A 25,249-nucleotide genomic window follows, 5' to 3' on the forward strand; every position below is an offset into this window, starting at 1 on the left:
TTTCGCAGATGATACAGGAATTGTCGTGAAGTCCAAAAATCCCAACATTGCCTTACAAAAACTCCAAGAAAAGATCACAGAAATAGAAACCTGGTGCCTAGACTGGAAGTTTAAAGTAAACGGCCAAAAATCGAAACTACTAATCATTCAACATAAAAGAAAAACGATCCTCCCTAAAAATCAAGTTGTACTCTTTAACGAAACGATACCCATAGTCAAAACAGCAAAATATCTTGGTCTGGTCATAAACAGCAAATTTAATTGGAAAGATCACGTCAAAACAGTCATCAACAAAGCACAAACAGCCTGCCACAGATTACAAATCCTTCTTCAGAACCCTAAAATGGAACTCAGACTTAAACGTTTACTTTACATCTCGATGATCCGTCCCATCCTGACTTATGCATCTCCAGCTTGGTGCAACATCTCTACATCACTCCTTAAAAAACTCAAAATATGCCAGAACAAAATCCTCAGGAAAATAACAAAAGCAAGATGGTTTATCCGCAATAAAAACATACATAGCGACCTCAACATAGATTTTTTAGATCATCACATTGCAAAGCAAAACTTCAGATTTTTTGAAAAGACCATAAATTGTGACACCGCAGGATTCAACGAAATTTTTACTTTTGAAAACTTAAGAGAAGACATAAACCTCAGACCGATGGCAGCTCATTTTTGTAGTGACGTAATTTTATCTAAAATTCAAAATATTTAATTTCCTTTTACTTCAATTGCAATCCAATTACCAGAAAGAACCACCCCAAAGATCAAAATTCAAGACGAATGGGAAAAAGGCCGCTAACGGCCCCAAGCGCCCAGATAAATGTTGATGATGATGTAGTAATATCATAGTGACTCTTTTAAAAGGTAAGCGTAATTATTCTTATTCTACAAGTTTTACTATTTAATTCGCTACCAATTTATTAAAACTTTTGCGGAAAGATAAGCATATCTGTATATATATAAACACTTGGCGGCTCTGTGCACCCACACAGTTATTAGTACAGTAAATTTATAAATGATTAATGAAAAGTTCACACGTTGAGCAATAAAAATAGGGATGACAATTTCTTTGCATCCCATGTTGTTCAATTCGTTGCCCATCCTCTCATTTATCACCTTTCCATTTTGAAATTGAAACCATAAAGACGAACAATATGCACTTAAAGTATATTCCCTTGTAGCTATTAAGACATTGTGTAATTACAATTATGCTAAAATATTGTAAATCATTTTAGTTCTGATACTACTTTTAAAACATACAAACACCATACAAAACCTACTACAATCCTTTTAATGAATATCTAAAATTCTATCATGGTATAAAATTCTATCTATAATATTTAATGAATAATATTTAATGAATATCTAAAATTTGAAAAAGAGATTCTTCAAATTTTAATTATATTGACATATCTATCTTTAAACATTTAATTAAATGTTGCTGAAAGTTAATTACATTTTCAGAATAAATTTTAAAATTTAGATAGAAAATATCCAATATTTATCTATGATTGAAAATGTCTTACCAATTACAGGTGCTTCGGTGCTAGCTTTTCCTAATTTGTTGGAAACAATTGCTGTGTACATTCCTCCATCTTCCAATTTCACGTTTTGTATTGTTAATGTTGCCACGCCTTTATCATCTAAAGTGGCAGTGCAGTGCTGTCCTTCGAGAACATTTCTTCCATTATGCATCCTAGAAAATCAGAGCTTAATGGTCATTGAAAGAAAAAATAATCGAAAACAATATGGAAAATTTAGCTGGGAAATAACTATAACTGTCTGGAACACTCTTAACCGTATCTTAAAGATCAAACGCCGCTAGCATCTTTCTTACTGCTCCATTGTCCCTGAATCACCTATTTAAAGATTTGCTGATGCATTAGTTGCACTTCACATCTTCTCTGAAGAGATTTTCAATTAGTATCGCTTTCGGAATTGTTGATTTTATTGCTTTACTTATTATTTTTTTCCCTTTCGACAGGCATGAAATGAAATGTTTACTAAATAATAAATAAGGTTTTTTTTATCGAATATTTTTATCAATCAAAATTTTAAGATCTGAAAAAAAAAAACTTAATTCAAAAAATTATAGCAACGGAAAAATCATTGCTATTAGTTTTTTTTATTTGAGATCGAAATTTGTGTCATAAAATTGTGTGCTGTAAGCAAAAAAGAATATAGAAGGAATCTCGGAAAAATCTCGTTTCTACTCTATATTTTTAGTGTCTTTTTCAGGTATTTAAATATTGTTTTAACCCCTTTCAGTGCTAAGTAGCTAGTCTGACAATCCACTAGAAATGTAAGACTAATTTCTTTTAAACAGTTAAAAACCATTATTCATTGACCAACAAATCAGGGAGGCCAACTTAATCCGCTTTGTAAAAAACATTTCCTAGTGGTAACGTAATTTAAGTTATTTTTAGTGCAGTATTTTCATTTCAAGTAATTTTTTCACCACTACGAACCAAATATTCAAAGTATCATATGAAATGCAACTTTGTGGCAATTACCTCATGGTGACACTTTTAAGGAGCAAGCGTAATTATCCTTATGCTACAAGTTTTACTATTTCATTCGCTACCAATTTACTAAAATTTTAGCAGAAAGCGGAGAAATTGGCATGTCTGAAAAAGAACTGAAGTATGCATCACTTGTTGAGCTTCACTTAGAATGTACTGTCAAAGGTCACACATGAACGCCTTCTGCACATCGATACAAGGCGTATTTGAATCAGTCCATCATCTACCTCCTCAACTGTACCTCCTCAAATGCATTGAGAAGCTTAACACATTGCTGACCGGTCACGAGTTAACTCGTGTTTTCGTGGTCAAACGTTGGTGACCGGTCACGAGTTAACTCGTGTTTTCGTGGTCAAACGTTGGTGACCGGTCACGAGTTAACTGGTGTTTTCGTTAGCATTGATCTCGTGGAGACTATTTTAAAAAGTGGACGTAATTTTCCTTACTTTTCAAGTTTTAATATTTAATTCTATACCAATTTATTATAACTTTACGAAAAGTGATATATTTACAAAACTTGTGATGTACCATTACACATAGGTGATTGTTAACTTTTTATCATACGGCATTAAAATTTAAAAAATTAAAATTTTTCAAAAAATTAAAATTTTTCAGAAAAATTAAAATTTTTCAGAAAAATTAAAATTTTTCAAAGTTTATTTATATTGTTTTACTTCCACATCCGCTTTCAAAACAATAGCCGGGGCCATGGGGTCATTTTCAGAAAAGTTGTCCGCCAGCAATGTGTTAACAAAAGACTATATAAAAGAGAAGAACAGCTCTTCGAATACGTAACTAATGTGGGGGACTGCTCGATGCTGTGAGCTTTACCAGAAAAACAACTTACAAAGTGAGCAACATACTCAGATTTAGCAGAACATTATATGCACTAAGATCCAACGCATGCGCATAAAAACCAAAATGACAGTCAGGAAATACGTCACCTGTGAACCGGTCGTTGGAAAACTATGTATGATTCAGTAGGCTGGCTCCAACCCACCCACTCTTTTCTTTCTTTCTATGCCAAAATGTGTTAGCAGATTTAATCAACATGGATGATATAAATGTATTCTTGAAAATATATTAATTTATTGTTTAATACTGTTTATCAATTGTGTAGGAGTGCAGAAGAAGAGATAAGAAGAAACACTAAATAAGAAGAGAAAACTTTTCCTCTCCTAGCCGTCCCAATAGTGGTTGCGAGGAGAGGAGGGTGCAAACCCTTTTCAAGTATCTGATTCCCTAAATGTTCTTTTTATCTTAGTACAGAGGGACCGCACCGAACTTTGGCGTAATGGTTTACATTGTGTATGTGGAACCTAACCTTCTTCCCCAATGCATATTATTTGGCTTAATATCCCAGACATTGGAGAATATTGCTGAAACGCATTATTACGAAAGCAAGTCCTTATTGAGCATATATCTGCGTATTAGCAGAAAGTAGAATGTCCTGCCTGACTAACATTTTCAATTGAAATTTGCTCTTCTCTGAAAGGTTAAGTCTTTCTGATGCAGTGTGTCCTAACAACTAGTTTTAAAAACTTTGCAAACAACTAAAAATATATAACTATTTGCTTCCAAACACTCACCTCTTTTTTAGCAACCGCTATTTTTTTTTTAATAACATAGTGTATCTTTATTTAGATTTCAGGATCCATAGTCGCACGTGCTGTCTATCTACAATTTTCAGTCAAAGTTCGATGCGCCGAAAGAATTAAAATCATTCCACTTTTCTGCTAAGTTTTTCTAATTCCAGGGCTTGTTTTTCCAAGTGCTCAATGGGATGAAAATTAAACTAATATTGCAGACAATTTTTTTGTTAAATCTCGAATTCTCCACCAATTTATAATTATGCATTTATTTATATGTTTCATTTATATGTAGAGGCGATTACTCTTTTCATATCAAATATTATTTAACATAGAATTTTCATATCGAATATAATTTAATGGCGAATATCATTTAACATTAAATTTATATATTAAATGTATGAAATATGAATAACAGATTTCATATTTTCAGTGTTCCTGGATCAATTATTGGGCCTCTAATCCACTATCCGTCTATCACCGAGGATATTTTACGTCAGCACTGTGATCGGTTTGAGCCGGGTGCGAAAATCATATCGACCATGGAATTCGAACTCGGTTCGTCTCATTGGAAGACTAACTCTCTATCCCCTGAGTTACCACGGTTCAAGAATAGATTTTGTTACCACTTTAAATATAAAATAGAAATCTTATGCAACTATGATTTTGAAAGAAGTTTCGTGAAAAAACTTGAATATAATTAATAAATGACTTGACGTAATGATAATTAATTTCGATAAAAAATATTCTAGCTTTTTAAATGAATTCTAAATTTTTTTCATCTGTACAAGAAGTTCCAAAACGAACGTTTTTAATATGCTTTTCAGAACTCTTGTCAACTATGACGTTAAAAATAAGTGAAGAAAAATTTATGGGATGAAAAATATCAAAACTAGCTAGATTGCCTGGGGAGATGTTTTTAAAAATCGTCTTTTATCTTCCCTTTGTTCTTCCGGCAATCTAACATGCTTTTACTTTAAGTGGTGCCTTCTAGAGTTGTGATCTGCTAGATAACCATTTTTATATGTTATAACGCTTTATCTATGTATACCGTCGGATACATATTATAATATAGTATAGTAAAGACAAAAAGGAAAAACAAAAAGAGAGAATAGGGAAGAAAATTAAGAAAAATAATAAGCTTTATTTGCTGCACATAAGCTGCAAGTATATAAAACTCATCGATTAAATTAAAAATATAGAGAAAATATGGAAAAAAAATATAATACAGATTCATGAATAGAAGAAAAAACATTAAAAAATAAAATAATTTAAAAAAAAGTATTTAAGAATCTTATTTTATAAAAAATTAAAAAGTCGAAAAACAAAATAATGAAAAGATATAATCTTGTCATCAGCACAACGATTATTTTCGCAAAGAATAGTGCTCATTAATATTGTATTATTATAGGCAACGCGAAAAAGCACTGAAGTACTAATGTTTAGGCCAATCCAAGGTAACTAGAAAATCAAACGAGCTTCAGTAAGAACGAGCCTTAAAATATTCCGACTATCCTCTACTTACGCTTCTATTTTCATACTTAATAATCTAGCAATCTTGTTACTAAAATATTTCAATTCATTTTTAAAAGATAATGGTATGTCTAAGTTTATTTGAATTTGCTAATCCGCTTTATATTTTACTTTTTGTATTTTATTCTGTATTTTGTTTCTTTTTTACTTTTTATTTTCCATTTTTCGCTTAATATGTTTTAGTTTGTAGTTTTTACCTAATATGTTCTATTTTCGTTTAAATTTCTCTTGGGTGCTCTTCACACTATTTTATTGATATATTTTTCTTTGGCTATACTAATACAATGTTAGAAAGCACTCTTTTTTGCAGATATAACAGTGAGGACTGATGACGAGATTATATCTTTTCCTTATTTTGTTTTCCGAATTTGTATTTTTATTTTTTTAAATAAAATTTTGAGATAGTTTTTGTAATATTTTATTATTATAATGTTTCTTCTTCTCATTTCATAAATCTTTATGTATATATATATATATATATATATATGTTACCGTTAAAGTATGAAATCCGTTATTTTATAGAATACCTAGTTATTCCATGAAATAACTGATCGTGTCAGTTAAAGTGTAAAACTCTCTTGTATTTCATGGTTTAACTAGTTATTTCACAGACTAGTTATTTCACCTGCAGCCCGTTAAAGTGTAAAATAATCTATATCATATATCTCGCATGACAAATAGATTTACCTTCCACCCCTACTGCATTTATCTATTTTAGCTATCATCATAAAAATAACCGAAGAAGGATTTTTCCAATTGGGCTCAAGAAACGGTCGCATATAACAATTATATTCCCGATCCCAGTTCAGTGTCTGAGAACAAAAATTAATTAAAATCGAAGAAGCACCGGATGTAGAAATATCGCTCCGGTCGGTTGCTACAGCCTAAAGTTTAGGTACTAGTCAGGGATTTAAAAAATTTTCGTGTAAAACCCAGTGTGTCAGCAAGAAATCTTTTTGTTTTAGAAATAATGTTCTTTGTAATTCCAAGTGTCATTTTAGTAATCCTTGTTGTTACAAATGATTTTATGGTACGTTTCCACAAATACCATTTATACGCTGCATAAATTAGATAAATTGCTTCTTTTTCATTTTAATTGTCTATCATTAGTTTATTTATAGAATACCTAGTCATTTCATTTTAGATATATTGTTTATTTTACACTTTAACTGTCTCTCATTAGTTAATTTATAGAATACCTAGTTATTTCATAGAATAACTAGTTAAAGTGTCAAATTAATAACATATTACACACTTTAACGGACACGATCAGTTATTTCATGGAATAACTAGGTATTCTATAAAATAACGGATTTCATACTTTAACGGTAACATATANCCCCCATGCTCCAAAGGTAAGCCTATTAAAGTGTTCTTAAATGTACTACTATGCGATGAAATACAAGAGCACCGTATTGAGATCACGTCAGTGTGATATCGAGATATATATATATATATATATATATATATATATATGTGCATACTTTAAGAATTTCAATCTTCTATACATACCAAGCTACTGTTGGCATTGGGTATCCTGCCAGGACAAACTGTAATTTACCTTCGTCTCCTTCCAGAAGTTTAGTTGCTTTTAATTCTTTTACAATTGATGGTTTCTTTCCTGGAACTATAAAAAAAAGTTCGAATTCAAACAATAATAATTTAAATCAAAGTAGGCATATGCTTTAAATTTAGTTCCACTCTATTTATAAATCAACGGCTTTATTGTCCATAGCTATAATTTTGAGCCTTTACACCATGGCGAAAAAAAACTTCTATTTAATGTTTTCATTTTCGTCTTTCAGGACACAATAATCTCATAGATGCCAACTCACTCACTGTTTTCATTGGTTAAAGTTTTTTTAGGGCTAGAAATATTTATGTTTTATTTAGAACGGTCAACTTTTTACGTTTTTCGGGAAAATTTCTTCTTGTGGTAGCAAATTTTACGTTTTAATGTGTGCTTCGTTCTTCAGTGATTTAAAAAAAATTTTCCTACACCAATAAATGTGAATGATTCAAAAGTTTACACAAAAGTCCTCTTTAGTTTTTCATAGTAAAACTAATAAGAAAATAGTCTTAGAAAATTTATACTTGCTTTAAAAATATCTGGATTAGTTCTCTACCGCTGGCAACTCAGACATTGGAGGGTAAGATATTACACAAAAAAAGAGGAAGAATATAAAGCATTAAAATTTTGTATGTAATAAAATGAGCTCATGGCTTGTTTGAGACACGTTTTCAAGTTGTGTTTTTAGTGATCAAACTATATCAGTTTGAATCCCAGTCTTCGTGTCCTACATCAACAGCTTCTAGAGTGGCTAGAAACTGCTGCACCTCCTGAATTGAACTGTATAAAACATCTGGGTACCTGAGGCCGCTCGCGACCTTTTCCCCATTCATCTTTAGATTGATCTTTGTGGTGCTTCGATGAGGTTGTGGAATGCAAATGAAGTAATTCTGCACCTCCTTTTACTCACTCATACTTGTATGTGGTGGTTATCTTAGCATCGGCCCCGCTAGGTGCTCTAACTAATTCATCTGAGTGGGAATAAATAATAAATCGCCGAAGCGCAACTGGAAGGTGAAAGTTGGAGTTCAGTAACATTAACTGAGAGAAAATTTAAATTAAGTAGCGGGATTAAACAAATTTAAGAGAGAGAAGAGGTTTTTGCGGCAGACTGCCTCGCCTCACACCGCGGTATTACCTCCGAGCTTCTCAGGTGCACAGTAGTCACCTAGCCTCAGAGAAATATGAAAAATACATGATAATAAATGCGCAAAAATATGTACAAGTATTTACAAAATTTACGGGAAAAAACTCTATCGGATAGGAAGAAGGCGGTTGCCGGGCTATATTTTATGTTGTCTTTGATGAGCTCAAAGTCAAAGTTTTTAAAGTAGTTGCACGTATGAGAAGAGAGTGCATCTCTGAAGAAACTTGCACATAGTTCAGCTATGTGTTTCTCTATTTTGATTGATTTTTAAATCTCTTCTTAGATCTTTCATTCTCATGGATCTGGGGGCTCCAGTGATGTGTGTACCTCCTTTAGAAATTGAATGTCTGTTATACTTCCGGAAACGTTAAAAGAAACTGGTGCTGCGTTTTATTCAGGGGAAATAAACTATTCGTAGCTGCCACTATTTTTAACAGTTATAATTCCTAGAAAAAAATTTCATTCGGTACACACCATTCGACTTAGTTGTTGCGGGTGTTACCTCTACTCAAGGTAAAACAGTTAGATATTTGCTAGCAAGGAAAACTTGATTACCAATTTTTAATTATTTTTGGATCAGTAGTTGCAATGAAATGTAATTTAATTTTTTTTGAATATCTCGTCACACACTGCCTTTGAACAGACGTGACTTTTTAAATGAAAAAAAAAGCCGCAATAATGAACTTAAGTTGGATTTAAGACTACCCTTATAAGTAAGCGTTGCAAGGAAATTAAAGTGGTAGCAATTACAAGCCTCAATTCTTTTTTTTGGAAAACAAAATTGACGATTTTTGCTTTTTTTTCTCGACGATTAGATATCAGTGAATCAGACATTTAATATAACTTCTTTTTATATTTTAAACTATTCTATAACCGTCGTTTAACAACTGAAACAATTTTGAGTTTACGACTGCCTATGTTCAATTCCGTAGCACTGTAATTTTGAATCCGATTCAGAAGACAAGAAAACACCTGGATCAAGTGTTGGGAAAATATTTTTCCTTGGTGCAGAATTTTTGATGAAACTAATCCCCACTTGCGTTACATGGAAATAAAAAAAACGGAAACTTTCTGCGGTTAGACTGAGAGTAAGGAGACTCTTTACCCATGCGCACTGAAAATATTTTACGTCAGCTTTGTGGTTGGTGAGAGAAGGGTGAGGAATTCGTATCGACCAGTAATCACTAGAGCCTGAGTCACCTTGTTGGGAGACGCGGGCTCTATCCCCTTAGTCGCATATAGTCATTTTAACGCATATAGTTTTTTTTTTATTAAAATATTATAATTTGTGATATTTAAATGTTATTTTTTACTTAATTAAATTTTATCATAAAGGATTATACTCTCGTTATTTTATGAGAAATAGTTTAGTTTCGAAATGTTTAACACGCTGAGCGCAGCGTCAGCCATCGGTGGTAGACACTGGACTTTCCCTTTAGGCCGCGACAACCACCGGTGGCTGACACTGAAATTACATTTAGGCCGCGACAACCACCGGTGACTGACACTGAAATTACATTCAGACTGCGTCAACCACCGGTGGCTGACACTGAAATTACATTCAGACTGCGTCAGCCACCGGTGGCAGACACTGAAATTACATTTAGACCGCGTCAACCACCGGTGGCTGACACTGACCTTTCACGTAGGCCGTGAAAAACAGCTGGCTGACAGCGTATAACATGATATGGAACTATAAAATTTACACTCTCTTATGGAATTGCAGAAAATTTATTCAAAATTTACTTAAGTATTGTGACTCTTGGTTTAATAAATTTAATTTAGTAGATTTCTATCCACCACTATTTTTAAACAATTGATAAGTATATATAATTCACCACTTTTTTGAAATATGTCATGCTAAACCTTTTATAAACTAACAAAATCTGTCTATATTTGCAAATCTAGTTTGTAGTTATTTACCGTGTGGCCAGACGAGCAAATCATGTAAAATTAGCGTGGCATTCAGCGTGTTATATATTTCGAAACTAAGCAATCGAATAGGAAGGCATTTACATTTTTAACTTAACCCTTTATGAGTAGCAAGATTTTTATGCGAATTTTAAATTAAAATATTTTGGTATTAAGATTTATTGTTTAAGTTTTGGTATTTCATTTTATTTTATAACTGTCGCCGAATAGCCGACCCAATTTTTGGGTTCATGGTTAAACTGCATAGCCTTGTAATTTTGTGTCCAACCCAGAAGACAAGGGAACTCCTGGATCAAGTATTGGGAGAAATTCACCTTCGTGGAGGACTTTTCGATGGAGCCAACCCACATTTGCGTTACATGGCGAGGATAACCACGAGAACCTCCCACGGTTAGCCAGACGGCAAGTTGACTCTAACCCATGATTTGTCCACCACTGAGAATATTTTACATCAGCACTGTTGTCGTTGCAAGCCGGATGCGGAATTTGTATCAACCAGCCATGGCTGAAATTCTACCCCGCTTCACCTGACTGGAAGACGAACGCTCTATCTTCTGAGCCACCGAGGATTACATTTGATATTGAAATGAAACATCTTTGTTTAAAGTATTTAACCACAAACTGATTCAGTGTTGAACACTAACTGATTCGCATTTGAATATGCTAAATTCTGTGGGGATCACACAGGTGAAACATAGGTTTAACTTTTTGAAGTGAAACTTCTACTGCGACTTCCAACAAGGTTGCGTTAAACGTTTAACACTACCATGGAGGGGGCATGAAAGCACTGTTGCGTTCTCGTTACCTGAAGCTGAAACATTATTAACCTTCCTTAAAGAAAAATTTGGATTGGAAATGATAAATGGTACGAATGATCCAATAACCAAAGGGGGAACACCATTGATGCAGTTTTTGCAAGAAATATTGAAAAAATAGAACTCAAACATTTCGTATCTTACTTTAGTTATAAAAATCCCATTGTAAATGTTATAGATTTGGATATTTCTCCACTCGAAAATGATAATTAAAAGATGCTATCAATTGTGAATTGTAAGCAAAGTTAATAAAGTTTGTCTTAAAGAGACAATATGATTTTACTAAAAATTAATTTCTACCCCTTACTATTTTCATTTCCACATTACAAAGTTTCACTTCTTCCCCACGGAGGGACTCCACGCATTATTTATTTTTTTTAAATTTTACTTTTAAAATATTTAAGAATTTTTATTCATAAATAGTTAAACAAAAAAAAACGACAGCGGAGAATATTTTTCTTTTTTGGCCATAATTTTATAGATAAAATTGAAAGTGATTGTTTGCACTTCTGGTTAAGTTAAGTTCTATTAGTTATTAAGTTCTACTAAAGAAAAATAGCCTTGCATCAAATATTAGCATTGATTCTTCTAGCTAATGATAAAATTTATTAAAATACGTTGGAAGGTGTAAGTTTAAACCTTTTCTAAGTTTCCCAAATTATAAACCAATAATTACTTGAAACTGTAACTGCAGCCGTGGAACTGTCTTCTCCTTGGTCATTGGAAACAACTATTTTATATTCTGCAGAATCTTCCAGTTTTCCTTCGTCAATGGTCAGCAAGGCCTTACTATCTTTCTCTGTTAATTTAATGCGGGAATCACTTTCCAGTTTTTTGTCGTCTTTGAACCTAAAAGAATCCAAAATAATATTAAGCATTGCTTAATTAACTCCGCACGCATTTAGCGAAAAAGATTCCTGAGAATTGAACTGAACGCACCACAATATAAATTACGTTGATTTGAAACCTTGCTTATATCAAAAATTTTGAGGAAAGCTACTCTAAAAATATGAAACAGGGTAGGTGGGTGGGAATTAGAGAGAAGAGGTTTAATTGGGAAAAATTACTTGAATAAATTTTGAATGGTTAGTCAGATTTTCATTCTGTGAAGCGCTTTAGTACCTGTGACAGAATATGTTCATTTTATCCAAAAACGAGCTTATATTCAGAGAAAGTACTTTTTTTTTGTATCCGATTTCGTAGCTAGAACAGAATTTGCAGTAATTTATTGGCATATTTGAGGTCACCCCTGAGAACCATTAAGAATGAGTGCTAGTAACTGAAAAAAATTCCAATCATTGCATCAAAAGTAAACCTTGTACTTTTCACACAAATAGTTTTTGCGCAAAAAAAATGAAATGTTATGTTACGTTGAATATTCAAAACAGGGAAGGTTTATATGATTTTAAAGGTAGAGAAAATTATTCAGTTTTTTAAATATTAAAAGTACCACTTTTATTTTTGACTATAAATATATATAGTTTTCTGTTGCGCTTTCAGTCATTGTTTTCATAATAACTTAACTGCAACAGTAATCTTTTAGATTAATTGGTAGCTGTGGCGCGTTTTATTCAGATTTCAACTGCCCTGGACACGCCAAAATAATTAAAAAAGAGGTAAATAACTACTAAGTAAATTTTGCAACAATTTGACTATTTTTGCTTGCTTTTTAACAAGTATAGCATGACATAAGTGTTAAAAGTGGAGAATTATATAAGCCTACAAATCATTTAGAAACAGTGGCGAATAAAAATCTACTAAATTGAATTTATTAAACCAAGAATCACAATTGATAAGCTACCACTTTAAAAAATGTATTTGCTGTCCAGAGCAAGTTGGCATCTCTGCAATGTTGGCAATTATAGCGTGACATTTCATTTTTATAATATATGTATATTTCAACAGTAAACACTGGTAACTCAAAAATTTAAATTTGAAGAGCTATTTCGGTCAGCCAGTAAATTCAAGTCCATCAAACTCTATTATCGTTAATATTTAGTCTCATCTGTTTCAGATTAAACATTATGCGCTCGACATGCACTGCCATTTTATACCATTATTTTTATATGTTAATAAATAATAATTTCAGGATAAAAAAAATTTAAAATGGGAAGAAAAGGTGAGGAAATAAAACCACGAAATTATGTAACTAAGTCTTTCGTTTCAATAAAAAATGTTAAATATAAGGCAACAATCGGATTTCTAGACCAGAAAACCACCTTAAGCTTCATAAATTGTTTTTAATTGGCCAATTCTTTAGCCGCGATTATAGTATTCTCTGCTTAACAACTCCGAAACTAATGGAGTGATTAACCCGTTTTGTCCCGAATTTATATATGGAAATGATACAAAAAGTGGTTTAATATATTATCGAAATTAATTGGTTTTTCCACTGTTATGGCATTCAAAAAGTCTTTGATAGATCAAAAAGTACTTGTTCCTTATAATTCTTGATCTAATCAGAAATAATTAAATCATTGTGGTATCTGAGAATCTTTTAATTCACCCAGATAAATGAAAATGCTGAAAAAAGTTTCCCACCACAATGAATGTCTTTGAAAAAAGGGACTGTCCTAAATATAGGACGCTGGGCGTTAACCGGTTAAGATATGACACAAATATGACTTTGAAACTTTTTATTAAATTTCTAACAAAAGCATACTATTAGTTTCTTTTTAAAAAGCGATAAATTATTATTATTGCATTTTTCATCTACAAAAACAAAACAAAATTCGTTCACAATAAAAGTGATAAGCAAATAATTCAAATAATACCGGTTAAATTTGTATTCGATATTATAAGTTAAAAGAATACTAATTGATGTAAGAGTTGTTTAGAAAAATATTTGCTCACTCCATTGTTATAAATTCTTAAAAAACAACATATTTTTACTACGTTGCACATTACTATAATTGGCTCTTGGCATTTCCGGAAAAATTAAATTCCTAGTGCACTTTAGCATCCAAATAGAGTCTCGGTGCTGCCATCTATTGTGGCAGAAACTGAACGTCCAAATTAACATGGCCAGCGGTATCTCACCCATTGTGGTGGTCCTGAAAGAGTGGATACCACTTCTCGAGAACGCACTAGGTCTGCTCATCGGGAAGACTGATTGTGCAGCTCATAGGAAATGAAACATTACTATAATTTAAAAAACGAGAAATACAATACCACTCTATTTTTGGTGCTGGGTTTCCAGCTACTTTGGTCTCCAATATAATTGGTTTTCCTACAATGGCATCAAGTGGATGTAGTTGTCCAACAAATGGCTTAGAACTTTTTTCTTTGACTAAAAGCACACAAAAAATAATAAATAACTAAACTGATTAGGGTAAAGAAAAGAAAATTGATTTGTATCAATAACACATGATTTGATTCATAACTGTTTTCTCACTTTATCAAAAAATCATAAGCAACGCCGCTGTCTTTTTGGGTATTCGTTCCATTTTGTTTAGGTTCACAAAATACTTAAAAGCTTGAAATTACGAGCTGTGTAGAAATATGTATAAGGAATCCGATAATTAGTTCATAAGTTATTAATTGTTNACACCTGGATCAAGTGTTGGGAAAATATTTTTCCTTGGTGCAGAATTTTTGATGAAACTAATCCCCACTTGCGTTACATGGAAATAAAAAAAACGGAAACTTTCTGCGGTTAGACTGAGAGTAAGGAGACTCTTTACCCATGCGCACTGAAAATATTTTACGTCAGCTTTGTGGTTGGTGAGAGAAGGGTGAGGAATTCGTATCGACCAGTAATCACTAGAGCCTGAGTCACCTTGTTGGGAGACGCGGGCTCTATCCCCTTAGTCGCATATAGTCATTTTAACGCATATAGTTTTTTTTTTATTAAAATATTATAATTTGTGATATTTAAATGTTAATTTTAACTTAATTAAATTTTATCATAAAGGATTATACTCTCGTTATTTTATGAGAAATAGTTTAGTTTCGAAATTATTAACACGTTGAGCGCCGCGTCAGCCATCGGTGGCTGACACTGGACTTTCCATTTAGGTCGCGTCAACCAACGGTAGCTGACACTGAAATTACATTTAGGCCGCGTCAACCACCGGTGGCTGACACTGAAATTACATTTAGGCTGCGTCTGCCACCGCTTGCTGACACTGACCTTTCACATAGACCCCGAAAAACAGCTGGCTGACACTGACCTTTCACGTAGGCCACGAAAAACAGCTGGCTGACAGCGTATAACATGATATAGAACTATAAAATTTACACTCTTTTATGGAGGTGGCTGACACTGAAATTACATTTAGGCTGCGTCTGCCACCGCTTGCTGACACTGACCTTTCCATAGACCGCGAAAAACAGCTGGCTGACACTGACCTTTCACGTAGGCCGCGAAAAACAGCTGGCTGACAGCGTATAACATGATATAGAACTATAAAATTTACACTCTTTTATGGAATTGCAGAAAATTTAATCAAAATTTACTTAATTATTGTGATTCTAAGTTTAATAAATTCAATTCAGTAGATTTTTATCCACCACTATTTTTAAACAATTCGTAAGTAAATATAATTAACCACTTTTTTCAGATATTTAAGTTAAACCTTTTATAAACTAGCAAAATTTATCTATATTTGCAAGTTTAGCTCGTAGTTATTTACCGTGTGGCCAAGTGGCCAGACGAGCAAAGTCATGTGAAATTAGCGTGGCAACGTGTTAAATATTTCGAAACTAAACAATCAAATAGGAAGGCATTTACATTTTTAACTTAACCCTTTATGAGAAGCAAGATTTTTATGCGAATTTTAAAATAAAATATTTTGGTATTAAGATTTATTGTTTAAGTTTTGGTATTTCATTTTATTTTATAGCCGTCGTTGTATCAACCAGCCATCGCTGGAATTCGAACCCCGGTTCACCTTATTGGAAGACGAACGCTCTATTCCCTGAGTCATCGAGGATTACATTTGATATTGAAATAAAACAACTTCGTTTGAAGTATTTAACACGTTCACGCCGGGGTGACCCACCGGTGGGTCACGTTAGATTGTCTCATCTTGGCAGCGCACCGCAGTAAAAACTGGTAACAATAAATTTCATTTTTTAATTTTTTTCCGGGAATAATAAAAATCCATAACTAACAATTGTTTTTAACGGATGCAATTTTTATATTGAATTACTTCTTCGCCGTGATAAATTTCCTTGCAGTAATTTGTTATTGTTTAGAATAGATTAGCTCCTCCCGAATGTTATCTAATATTGAAATAGTTCTTCTACCAGTATATTCTCTTATCCCGTACCAGTATTTTCACTATTCCCGGTGTGAACGTGTTAAGCCCAAACTGCTTTAGTGTTAAACACTAACTGATTACCATTTGATTATGAGCCGCGTAACATAAGTTAAATTCTGTGGGGATCATACGGGTGAGACATAGGTTTAATTTTCATTTTTAATTTTTAAAACATTTAATATTTTTTATTCATAAAGAATTAAACAAAAAAACAACAAAAAAGACAGCGGAGAATATTTTTCTTTTTTGGCCATAATTTTATAGATAAAATTGAAAGTGATTGTTTGCACTTTTATTTAAGTTAAGTTCGATTAGTTATTAAGCTAAGTTATTAAGTTCTACTAGAGAAAAATAACCTTGATTCTTCTAGCTAAGGATAAAATTTATTAAAATACGTTGGGAGGTGTAGGCTAAACCTTTTCTAAGTTTCCCAAACTATAAACCAATAATTACTTGAAACTGTTACTGCAGCCGTGGAACTGTCTTCTCCTTGATCATTGGAAACAACTATTTTATATTCTGCAGAATCCTCCAGTTTCCCTTCGTCAATGGTTAGCAAGGCCTTACTATCTTTTTCTGTTAATTTAATGCGGGAATCACTTTCCAGTTTCTTGTCGTCTTTGAACCTAAAAGAATCCAAAATAATACTTAGTTAATTCTGCATGCATTTGGCGAAAAAGATTCCTGAGAATTGAAATGTGATAACTGAACACACCACAATATAAATTACGTTGATTTAAAACCTTGTTTATGTCAAAAATTTTGAGGAAAGCGAATCTAAAAATATGAAACAGCATAGGTGAGGGGGAGAGAAGAGTCGGAATAAAGTTGAGAAAAATTACTTTTATTACGGATTACTTTCATAACTTTTGAACTGTTAGTCGGATTTTCATTCCGCAAAGTGCTTTAGTAATATCTCAAAGAAATCTTTATTATGTTAACAGTAACAGTGGTAGAATATGTCCATTTTATCCAGAAACGCGCCTTCTCTATAGAACATGCCTTTTTTAAGTTAAAATTTGGATTAATCTAGTCTACATTACGTTGGTTAGGTAAAGTTGATTTTTTTCAATTCAACTGCTAAAACAGTTCAAACATTTGCCTAATGCTATTTTAATATGTCATATTTCTTGTCATGTCTTTTGAGAACAATTCCTTCCCAAAAAAGTAAGATGAGGAATTTAAATCGAGCGAACAATTTTTATTAATTAATTTGTTAATAATAAAAACTTCTGGAATGTTAAGGTATAAAAACTTTTATATATTCAGTATTTTCAGATTTTTTAAATCCAAATTTAATATTGCACGTTATTTGAGTAATGAAAATGTTTTAACATTAATTATAAAAAAATAATCATTGAAAAGTTATGAAATTCCATTTTCTTACTTCATTTTATAATTACATCACCGAATTGCAATATTTCAAATGTTTGGCATTGTCGTTAGCCAATTAGGGAAAGAGTCGAACCTTTCTTTAATAATTTGCTTGTGAAATTAAGAAACGTTAAGGAATTTAAGACTTAATAAGATTATTGAAGAATTTAAATAAATGACTAAGAAATAATAATAACGATAATAGAATGTTGTAGAATAACAAACATAAATAGAATAACGATAGGAAACCGTAAAAAATTGTTTAAAAGAAAATCTGCTAGATAGTTCTCGATATTAAATTTCCTTCCTTTTAAAATGTGTTTTTAACTGTGTTTAAATGGTTCTGCAACCGTTTTCATCATTATTATTCCTTATTACTAATATAGAATAGATTTTATTTAACAAATGGTGCTACAGCATTTAAGTCTTAGAGGATTCCGCTTTAAGTTAGATGTGGTAAAGAGGCGGGCGGATCAAATGTATTTTTCAGTTACCGGTATTGTATATACTCTTGTATTTATATATTTTGCTTTGGCTATATTAATACAATATTACAAAGCACTTCATTTTACTGATATAATCGTGGGAGTTGACGACAAAATAATATCTTTCCTTTTCTTTTAATTGTTTTAAAAAAGTTTTTAAATATTTAAAAAAAAATTCTTTCTTCAAAAACATATTTTTTAATTATTTTCTTAATTTTTTTGTCTCTTTATTGTGATATATATATATATATATATCACAATATAGTTCCATAGTAGCGCTATTAATAAATGTAAAAATTTCATCTTCATTTTTAACAGTTTTCAGCTCTATGTCTCTTGTTTGGAATTTTTTTGCAAAGAAATATTCTTCTTCATTAGAACAATATTTGAATAAATTTTTTGATCAAAGTTAAAATTCTTTATAAGCATTTAAAAAATGTAAAAATTCAATATCAAGAAATATAAAATATTGTTAACTTATTTTGTTATAAGAAAAAAATCAATCTTAAGTTACAGACTCAGTACTTGTTACTTCCTATAATCCTCAAAAGAAGGAAAACAGTCCCAAATCTCAGNATTATATATATATATATATATATATATATAAAGAGAGAGAGAGAGGAGAGAGAGAGTTATGTTGTGAATTAATTTAAATCATTATTAGCTTAATTTAAAAATTGATTAATAAAGACAATTTTTTTAAAAAAAAATCTTATCAAGCATTAGTTTCAAAATTTAGTTTTGACTTCTCATTGCATTGAGCGTGATCGTTTTAACTTTCATTTCTCATGAGTAAATAACTATCAGTAAATTAAAATATCGTGGTATTTTCCTTTTTTTATGTTGTCTTATACAAAAGTTTAAAACGAAAATATATAAAAAATGCGCATATTGCACATAAAATTATAAAATACCTCGTCGAGTTTGATTTGGAAGTGCGTAAAAATTTTCAAATTGTATAAAAATGTAAATATGAATTCCTAATCCTCCAATTTAAAAAAAAAGCAGTTTAAAAAGTTTGTATTCATTTAAAAAACTTACCAACGTATCAATGATTATATTTTATAATATGTATGGCTAAAATATGGAATTTGCTCATTTTCAGAGATCTATGGAATAATTAAACTTCCTTAGATAAAAATATGAAATATCAAAATTGAAAAAAAAAATGATGGTAAATAATAGAAAGGGTACTCATACAAAAAATAAAATGTTATTAAACTATTCGGGGAAAATGATTCATGGAAAATGATAGAAGTTAGAATCTGTGAAATTTTTTTAAATTCAATTTGAGGAACATACAATAGTAATAAAATTAATTCCAATTGTTTTTCATTCATTAATGTCCGAATTTAACCCCGCATTTACCGAGATCATGTGAAAAATGCTTCCATTTAGAAAATGGTTTTACATTTGCAATTTAATACGCAAAAATGAGCAACCACTCTAAATTAAAAAAGAAAGGACGTCCACATAATTTCACACCTACATAAACAAATTTAATATTAATATTTTATTGTGAATACAAATTATTTTATTAACCCCTTCCTTCTCGCTCCCGTGAAAACGACGGGGTGATTTTTCGCCATCTATTTCTCGCTCCCGTGATATTGGCGAGCTGGAGTGATCAGTGGTAACGCGCCAATAAGAATAAAACTAATTCATTTCTTTTGCCTGACAAACATTTCCTTTCTCGTTTTACACAAGATATGCAGTACCAGAATATTTTTAAGGTAATTCCTGATAGTTACCCTATTTTAAACTAGATGTCTGCACTAATCAAATACGTAAGACAAATACAAAAGCGAAAAAAATAGGCGATTTTATGACCGTTTTCTTGAAAATTAACCGATAGTTAAGGGGTTAATCAAGAATAATGCAAATAATAAAATCATATTGCAGTCTCCGTTTAATAAAATTTCGCCAATCCTGAAAGGAAGAATGGGCAATAAAAATCTAAACATAACAATTTCTGTACGAGAATTGATTTTTAAATTCGAATTTACATATTTCAATAATATGGGTAGTGTTGTCATGAAAAGAATGACAGTAAATTCAACGCCTCCTATAACAGAAAGCCTTCACGCGGTCTTTTATAGGTAGTCTGATCAGATTACTGTAAAGGTAAACCAAATACTCATACGTGGTAGTTATCTTAGCATCAGCCATGAGAGGGGTTCTAACTAATTCATCTGAGTGGGAATGTATAATAAATCGCCGAAGCGCAATAGAATGGTGAAAGTTGGGATTCAGTAACATTTACTGAAAGAAAATTATAATAAAGTAGTGAGAATAAACGAACAAATTTAAGAGGCAGAAGAGGTTTTTGTGGCAGACTGCCTTGCCTCCCCCCGTGGTATAACCCCCGATCTTAAGGTACACCAAATTACGAAAGAGCCATTTAAAAGAAAATCTAATAAAAAGAAGAATGTGGTGGAAAATATATGTTTAAAAATTTGTTTAATTTATGAATATGATTCGTTTGTCTTATTTACTTTTCAACCACTACAGATTCAATTTTCAAAATTATATGATTAATTTCTCTCAATTACTTTTAAAATAGAAATTGGATTTAAGCGCAGAACCGGTTAACTTTTTAACCCTTTGACGGTTATGAACGAGTTCAGCTCGCAATCGAATCGTGTCTCATAATGCGCGCAAACGAGTTCCGGTCGGGAGCAAGATTTTGACCGTAATGATTAGTAACGAGCACTACTATCACCTCCTACATCAAGAAGCCTCCACACGGTCTTTCGTAAGTAGTCCGCGCAGACTGCTTAAAAAGCGAACCAGTTGTGCGCTGATATAAGTAACATATGAAATGCAACGTTAAATTATCAATCTACTGGTTACTTTATTAAAAAGTAGGCGTAACTGTCCTTCTCCAACGAAATTTACTACATAATTTGCTACCACTTTATTATAACAATTCCAGAAGACGGAGCAGTTGGCATCGTCAGAGAAGGGTGACATTTTCGGAAGAACGGAGGTGGAAAACAGATGCCACTTTCGGCTACTGTTTGCACGTAATACTGCGCGAATTAATGAAACGAAAACTGCTCATTTCCCTGACCGTCGAAGGGTTAAATAGTCTGCTCAGAAAACTTATAAAAAACCGTGTGGAGGATTTCTGGTGCAAGGGGTGATGGCATATTCCAGGGTTGTCAACTACTACGTTATGCAACGCATAAGAAATCGATTTCTCAGGAGCTATTAGATAGAGTTCGTACGAATTTTGCATTTTGCCATACAAAATTACATTCTTTAAAATGACATAATCCTATACCGAACGATTCAAAATTTTTGAACCATTATTAAATGAAAGTAAAAAATATGAAATAATTATTGAAGTCATTTGCGGAGAATTATCTTTGGGCAAATCAATTTTACAATTGTGTGCAAAATGTGCTTTGTTTCGCTTAAGACCTTCTCGAGTTATGACGAATTACGCAATACGTAAAATTATTATTAAGGGATTCCAATTTTGATCGCTTTCCTGCCCAAATCATCGGGAATGTATTTTCCAGCTTACCGCTATCTCCCCCCGCCCTTAGTATTTTGAGGGTTAGGAACCTAAATCTGTTGCGAAAAATGTTTGTTTATTCAGAGAAAGTACTTTTTTTTTGTATCCGATTTCGTAGCTAAAACAGCGTTTGCAGTAATTTATTGGCATATTTGAGGTCACCCCTGTGAACCATTAAGAATGAGTGCTAGTAAGTGAAAAAAATTCCAATCATTGCATCAAAAGTAAACCTTGCATTTTTCACACCAATGGTTTCTGTGCAAAAAAATAAAATGTTATGTTACGTTGAATATTCAAAACAGCGGAGTTTATATGATTTTAAAGGTACAGAAAATTATTCAGTTCTTTAAATATTGAAAGTAGCACTTTTATTTTTGACTATAAATATATATAAATTTCGGTTGCACCTTTCAGTCATTGTAGTCATACTTTCTTAATCACTTAACTGTAACAGTAACCTTTCGGTAGCTGTGGCGCATTGTACTCGGATTTCCACTCTTGGATGTTATTGATCCGTTAAATTTAGAACAATGTTGGTAAATATCGTATGACATTTCATTTTTATATTATATATATATATATACATTTTAACAGTAAACACTGGTAACTCGAAAATTTAAATTTGATAAGCTATTTCAGTCAGCCAGTAAATTCAAGTCCATCAAACTCTATTATCGTTAATATTTAGTCTCATCTGTTTGAGATTAAACATTATGCGCTCGACATGCACTGCCATTTTATACCATTATTTTTATATGTTAATAAATAATAATTTCAGGATAAAAAAAATTTAAAATGTGAGGAAATAAAATCACGAAATTATGTAACTAAGTCTTTCTTTTCAATAAAAAATGTTAAATATGAGGCAACAATCGGATTTCTAGATCAGAAAACCACCTTAAGCTTTATAACTTGTTTTTAATTGACCAATTCTTTAGCCGCGATTATAGTATTCTTTGTTTAAAAACTCCGAAACTAATGGAGTGATTAAGATATGACACAAATATGAATTTGAAATTTTTTATAAAATTTTTAACAAAAGCATGATATTAGTTTCTTTTTAAAAAGCGATAAATTATTGTTATTGCATTCTTCATCTACAAAAACAAAATTCGTACTCAATAAAAGTCATAGGCAAATAATTCAAATAATACCGATTGAATTTGTGTTCGATATTTTAAGTCAGAAGAATACTAATTAATGTAAGAGCTGTTTTGAAAAATATTTGCTCTATTGTTATAAATTCTTAAAAAACAACATATTTTTACTACGTTGCACATTACTATAATTTAAAAAAACGAGAAATACATTACCACTCTATTTTTGGTGCAGGGTTTCCGGCTACTTTGGTCTCCAATATAATTGGTTTTCCTACAATGGCATCAAGTGGATGTAGTTGTCCAACAAATGGTTTAGAACTTTTTTCTTTGACTAAAAGCACACAAAAAATAACAAATAACTAAACTGATTAGGGTAAAGAAAAGAAAATTGATTTGAATCAATAACACGTGATTTGATTCATTGCAGTTTTCTCACTATATTAAAAAGTCGTAAGCAACGCCGCTGTCTTTTTGGGTATTCGTTACATTTTCTTTAGGTTCACAAAAGACTTAAAAGCTTGAAATTACGAGCTGTGTAGAAATATGTATGGATGGTGTTTTCTACACTAGGGAACGTTGCAAGCTTGGTGCCGCCTAAATTTCCGGGTTACTGTTTCCGTTGTATTTTAAAGCCATTTGGCATCATTGTGTTTTGAGATTCTTGCAAACAATGCATTTGATTACTTAATACTTGTGTTTACAATGCTAACAATACTTGTGTTTACAATGCTAAAACTGTTAACACTAACGTAAGATGGTGCACAGCTTGCAACAAGAACAAACAGTAATAAACTAATGGAAAGAGGCCAAATCAAAACTGCCAAAAAAGCGAGTTATTCGAAATCTAGCAACCACGCCACCTTTTTTAACAATATATCTCTAAATGACTAAAACAAATTTTCACTTCAAATTCACCAGAATTACATATTAACATTAATATCTTATGAAATATGGCAGATTTGAGCTCAGAAATTATCTAATTTATTTCTTTTATTGAAAACAAAATTATCCGTTTGAAAATATCGCCTCGCAGAATAACATGTAGTAAGCAGCTGCAAACTTTCTAACCGGAACTAGAGCAGGTATACAGCTCGAGATTGTTATTGTTTACATTTCTACTGAAAACACCATCCATAAGGAATACGATAGACCCGATAATTAGTTCATGAATTATTAATTGTTAAACAAGTATTAAACAATATCATGCAGTCCGCAGGAATGGAACTACAGACTTGAAATTTAACGTGCTGAAAGGGTCATTTTTATTTATTTTACTTATAAATTTATAAAAAGTTTCTTTTTGTTTTTAAAATTCCAACTTATTTTAAAGTTATTGCAATTAAGTGCTTTTTCGAGGACCTTTTTACTACTAATACCAAGTTTTTATCCATTATTGTTTTAACTTTATTTATATGTTTCAAGATCTGTTGTTGTTTCTAATGCCACTTGCCAAGACTAGCAAGTCTACTTGGCGAAAAAAACGGATTTAAGGCAAATGGCACGTTTCTTGTTTTTCAGTGGCGCCATCTATGGCCAAAAATATTACTTCACTCACACACACATGTCACAATCCGTTGTAAAGGGGGAACACATTCATAAATCCATTCATTCATCCTCAGATCATAATTTTGACCTGAATCAGTGAACGATCAATCACCAATTCAGAAATTTCTCCAGAGGTATGATTTGTTGTAAGAACTTGAAGGACTTTACGACTCGACTGATTTAACGTGCACCAGTCTCTATCTGCTACACGGGATTTCGAGATATTCATTTTAAAAACTTCGTGACGTCAAAAATAACAACAGCAGAAAATAAATAAAAGAGAAAAAAAAACATAGATAAAGAGAAAAACCAAATGCTTAGAGACATAAATCAATTAACTTTTAAAAATATAAAACACTAAATTCAAGAGAAAGAGATAAATTTGAATTTTTGAGCTCTTATAAATCATAACGATTATAGATCATCGCTATGTATTGTTAACGAGTAAAATTACTTTTTTTTTTTATTTCTTTTCTTATGTGCCACACATTCTGCATTCCTAAGCATAACTTTTTTTCCAGTACAACTGATTAATTTTCAAAACTAAGTAATAGTGCAAAAATATGTTAATTGACAGATGTTCCAGGTAATTAACAGGTTAACAATTGTTTTTACGTAAAATTATAATAAATATAAAGTTTATAAATAAAACGATCTTTTTTTAAAGAACAAACAAAAAAAAAAACAACAACAATGATGGAGAAGAAACAATTAAGGAGATTGGAGAGAGAGAAAGGATAGAGCCTCATATTTATTTTTTAAAAATTACAATTGAAATATAATTATCAGCTGCATATATAGGCTATTTCCATATTTCTGTACTTTGCTTTTATTGCATTTA

General features: G+C 31.7%; 1 protein-coding gene across 1 annotated transcript in view; it reads right to left on the reverse strand.

Annotated features, from left to right (window-relative positions):
• The window catches only part of LOC107440440 (obscurin), a 285,805-nt gene that overhangs the window by 93,589 nt on the left and 166,967 nt on the right, over nt 1-25,249 (reverse strand). Inside the window, exons 51-56 of the mRNA XM_071185809.1 lie at nt 23,077-23,194; nt 16,835-17,007; nt 14,289-14,406; nt 11,794-11,966; nt 7,166-7,280; nt 1,536-1,705 (exon numbers count right to left, since the gene is read on the reverse strand). Coding sequence (XP_071041910.1) covers nt 1,536-1,705; nt 7,166-7,280; nt 11,794-11,966; nt 14,289-14,406; nt 16,835-17,007; nt 23,077-23,194 — 867 coding nt within the window. The remainder of the gene's footprint in view (nt 1-1,535; nt 1,706-7,165; nt 7,281-11,793; nt 11,967-14,288; nt 14,407-16,834; nt 17,008-23,076; nt 23,195-25,249) is intronic.

Source organism: Parasteatoda tepidariorum, chromosome 9 (assembly GCF_043381705.1).
Source record: "Parasteatoda tepidariorum isolate YZ-2023 chromosome 9, CAS_Ptep_4.0, whole genome shotgun sequence".
NCBI lineage: Eukaryota > Metazoa > Arthropoda > Arachnida > Araneae > Theridiidae > Parasteatoda > Parasteatoda tepidariorum.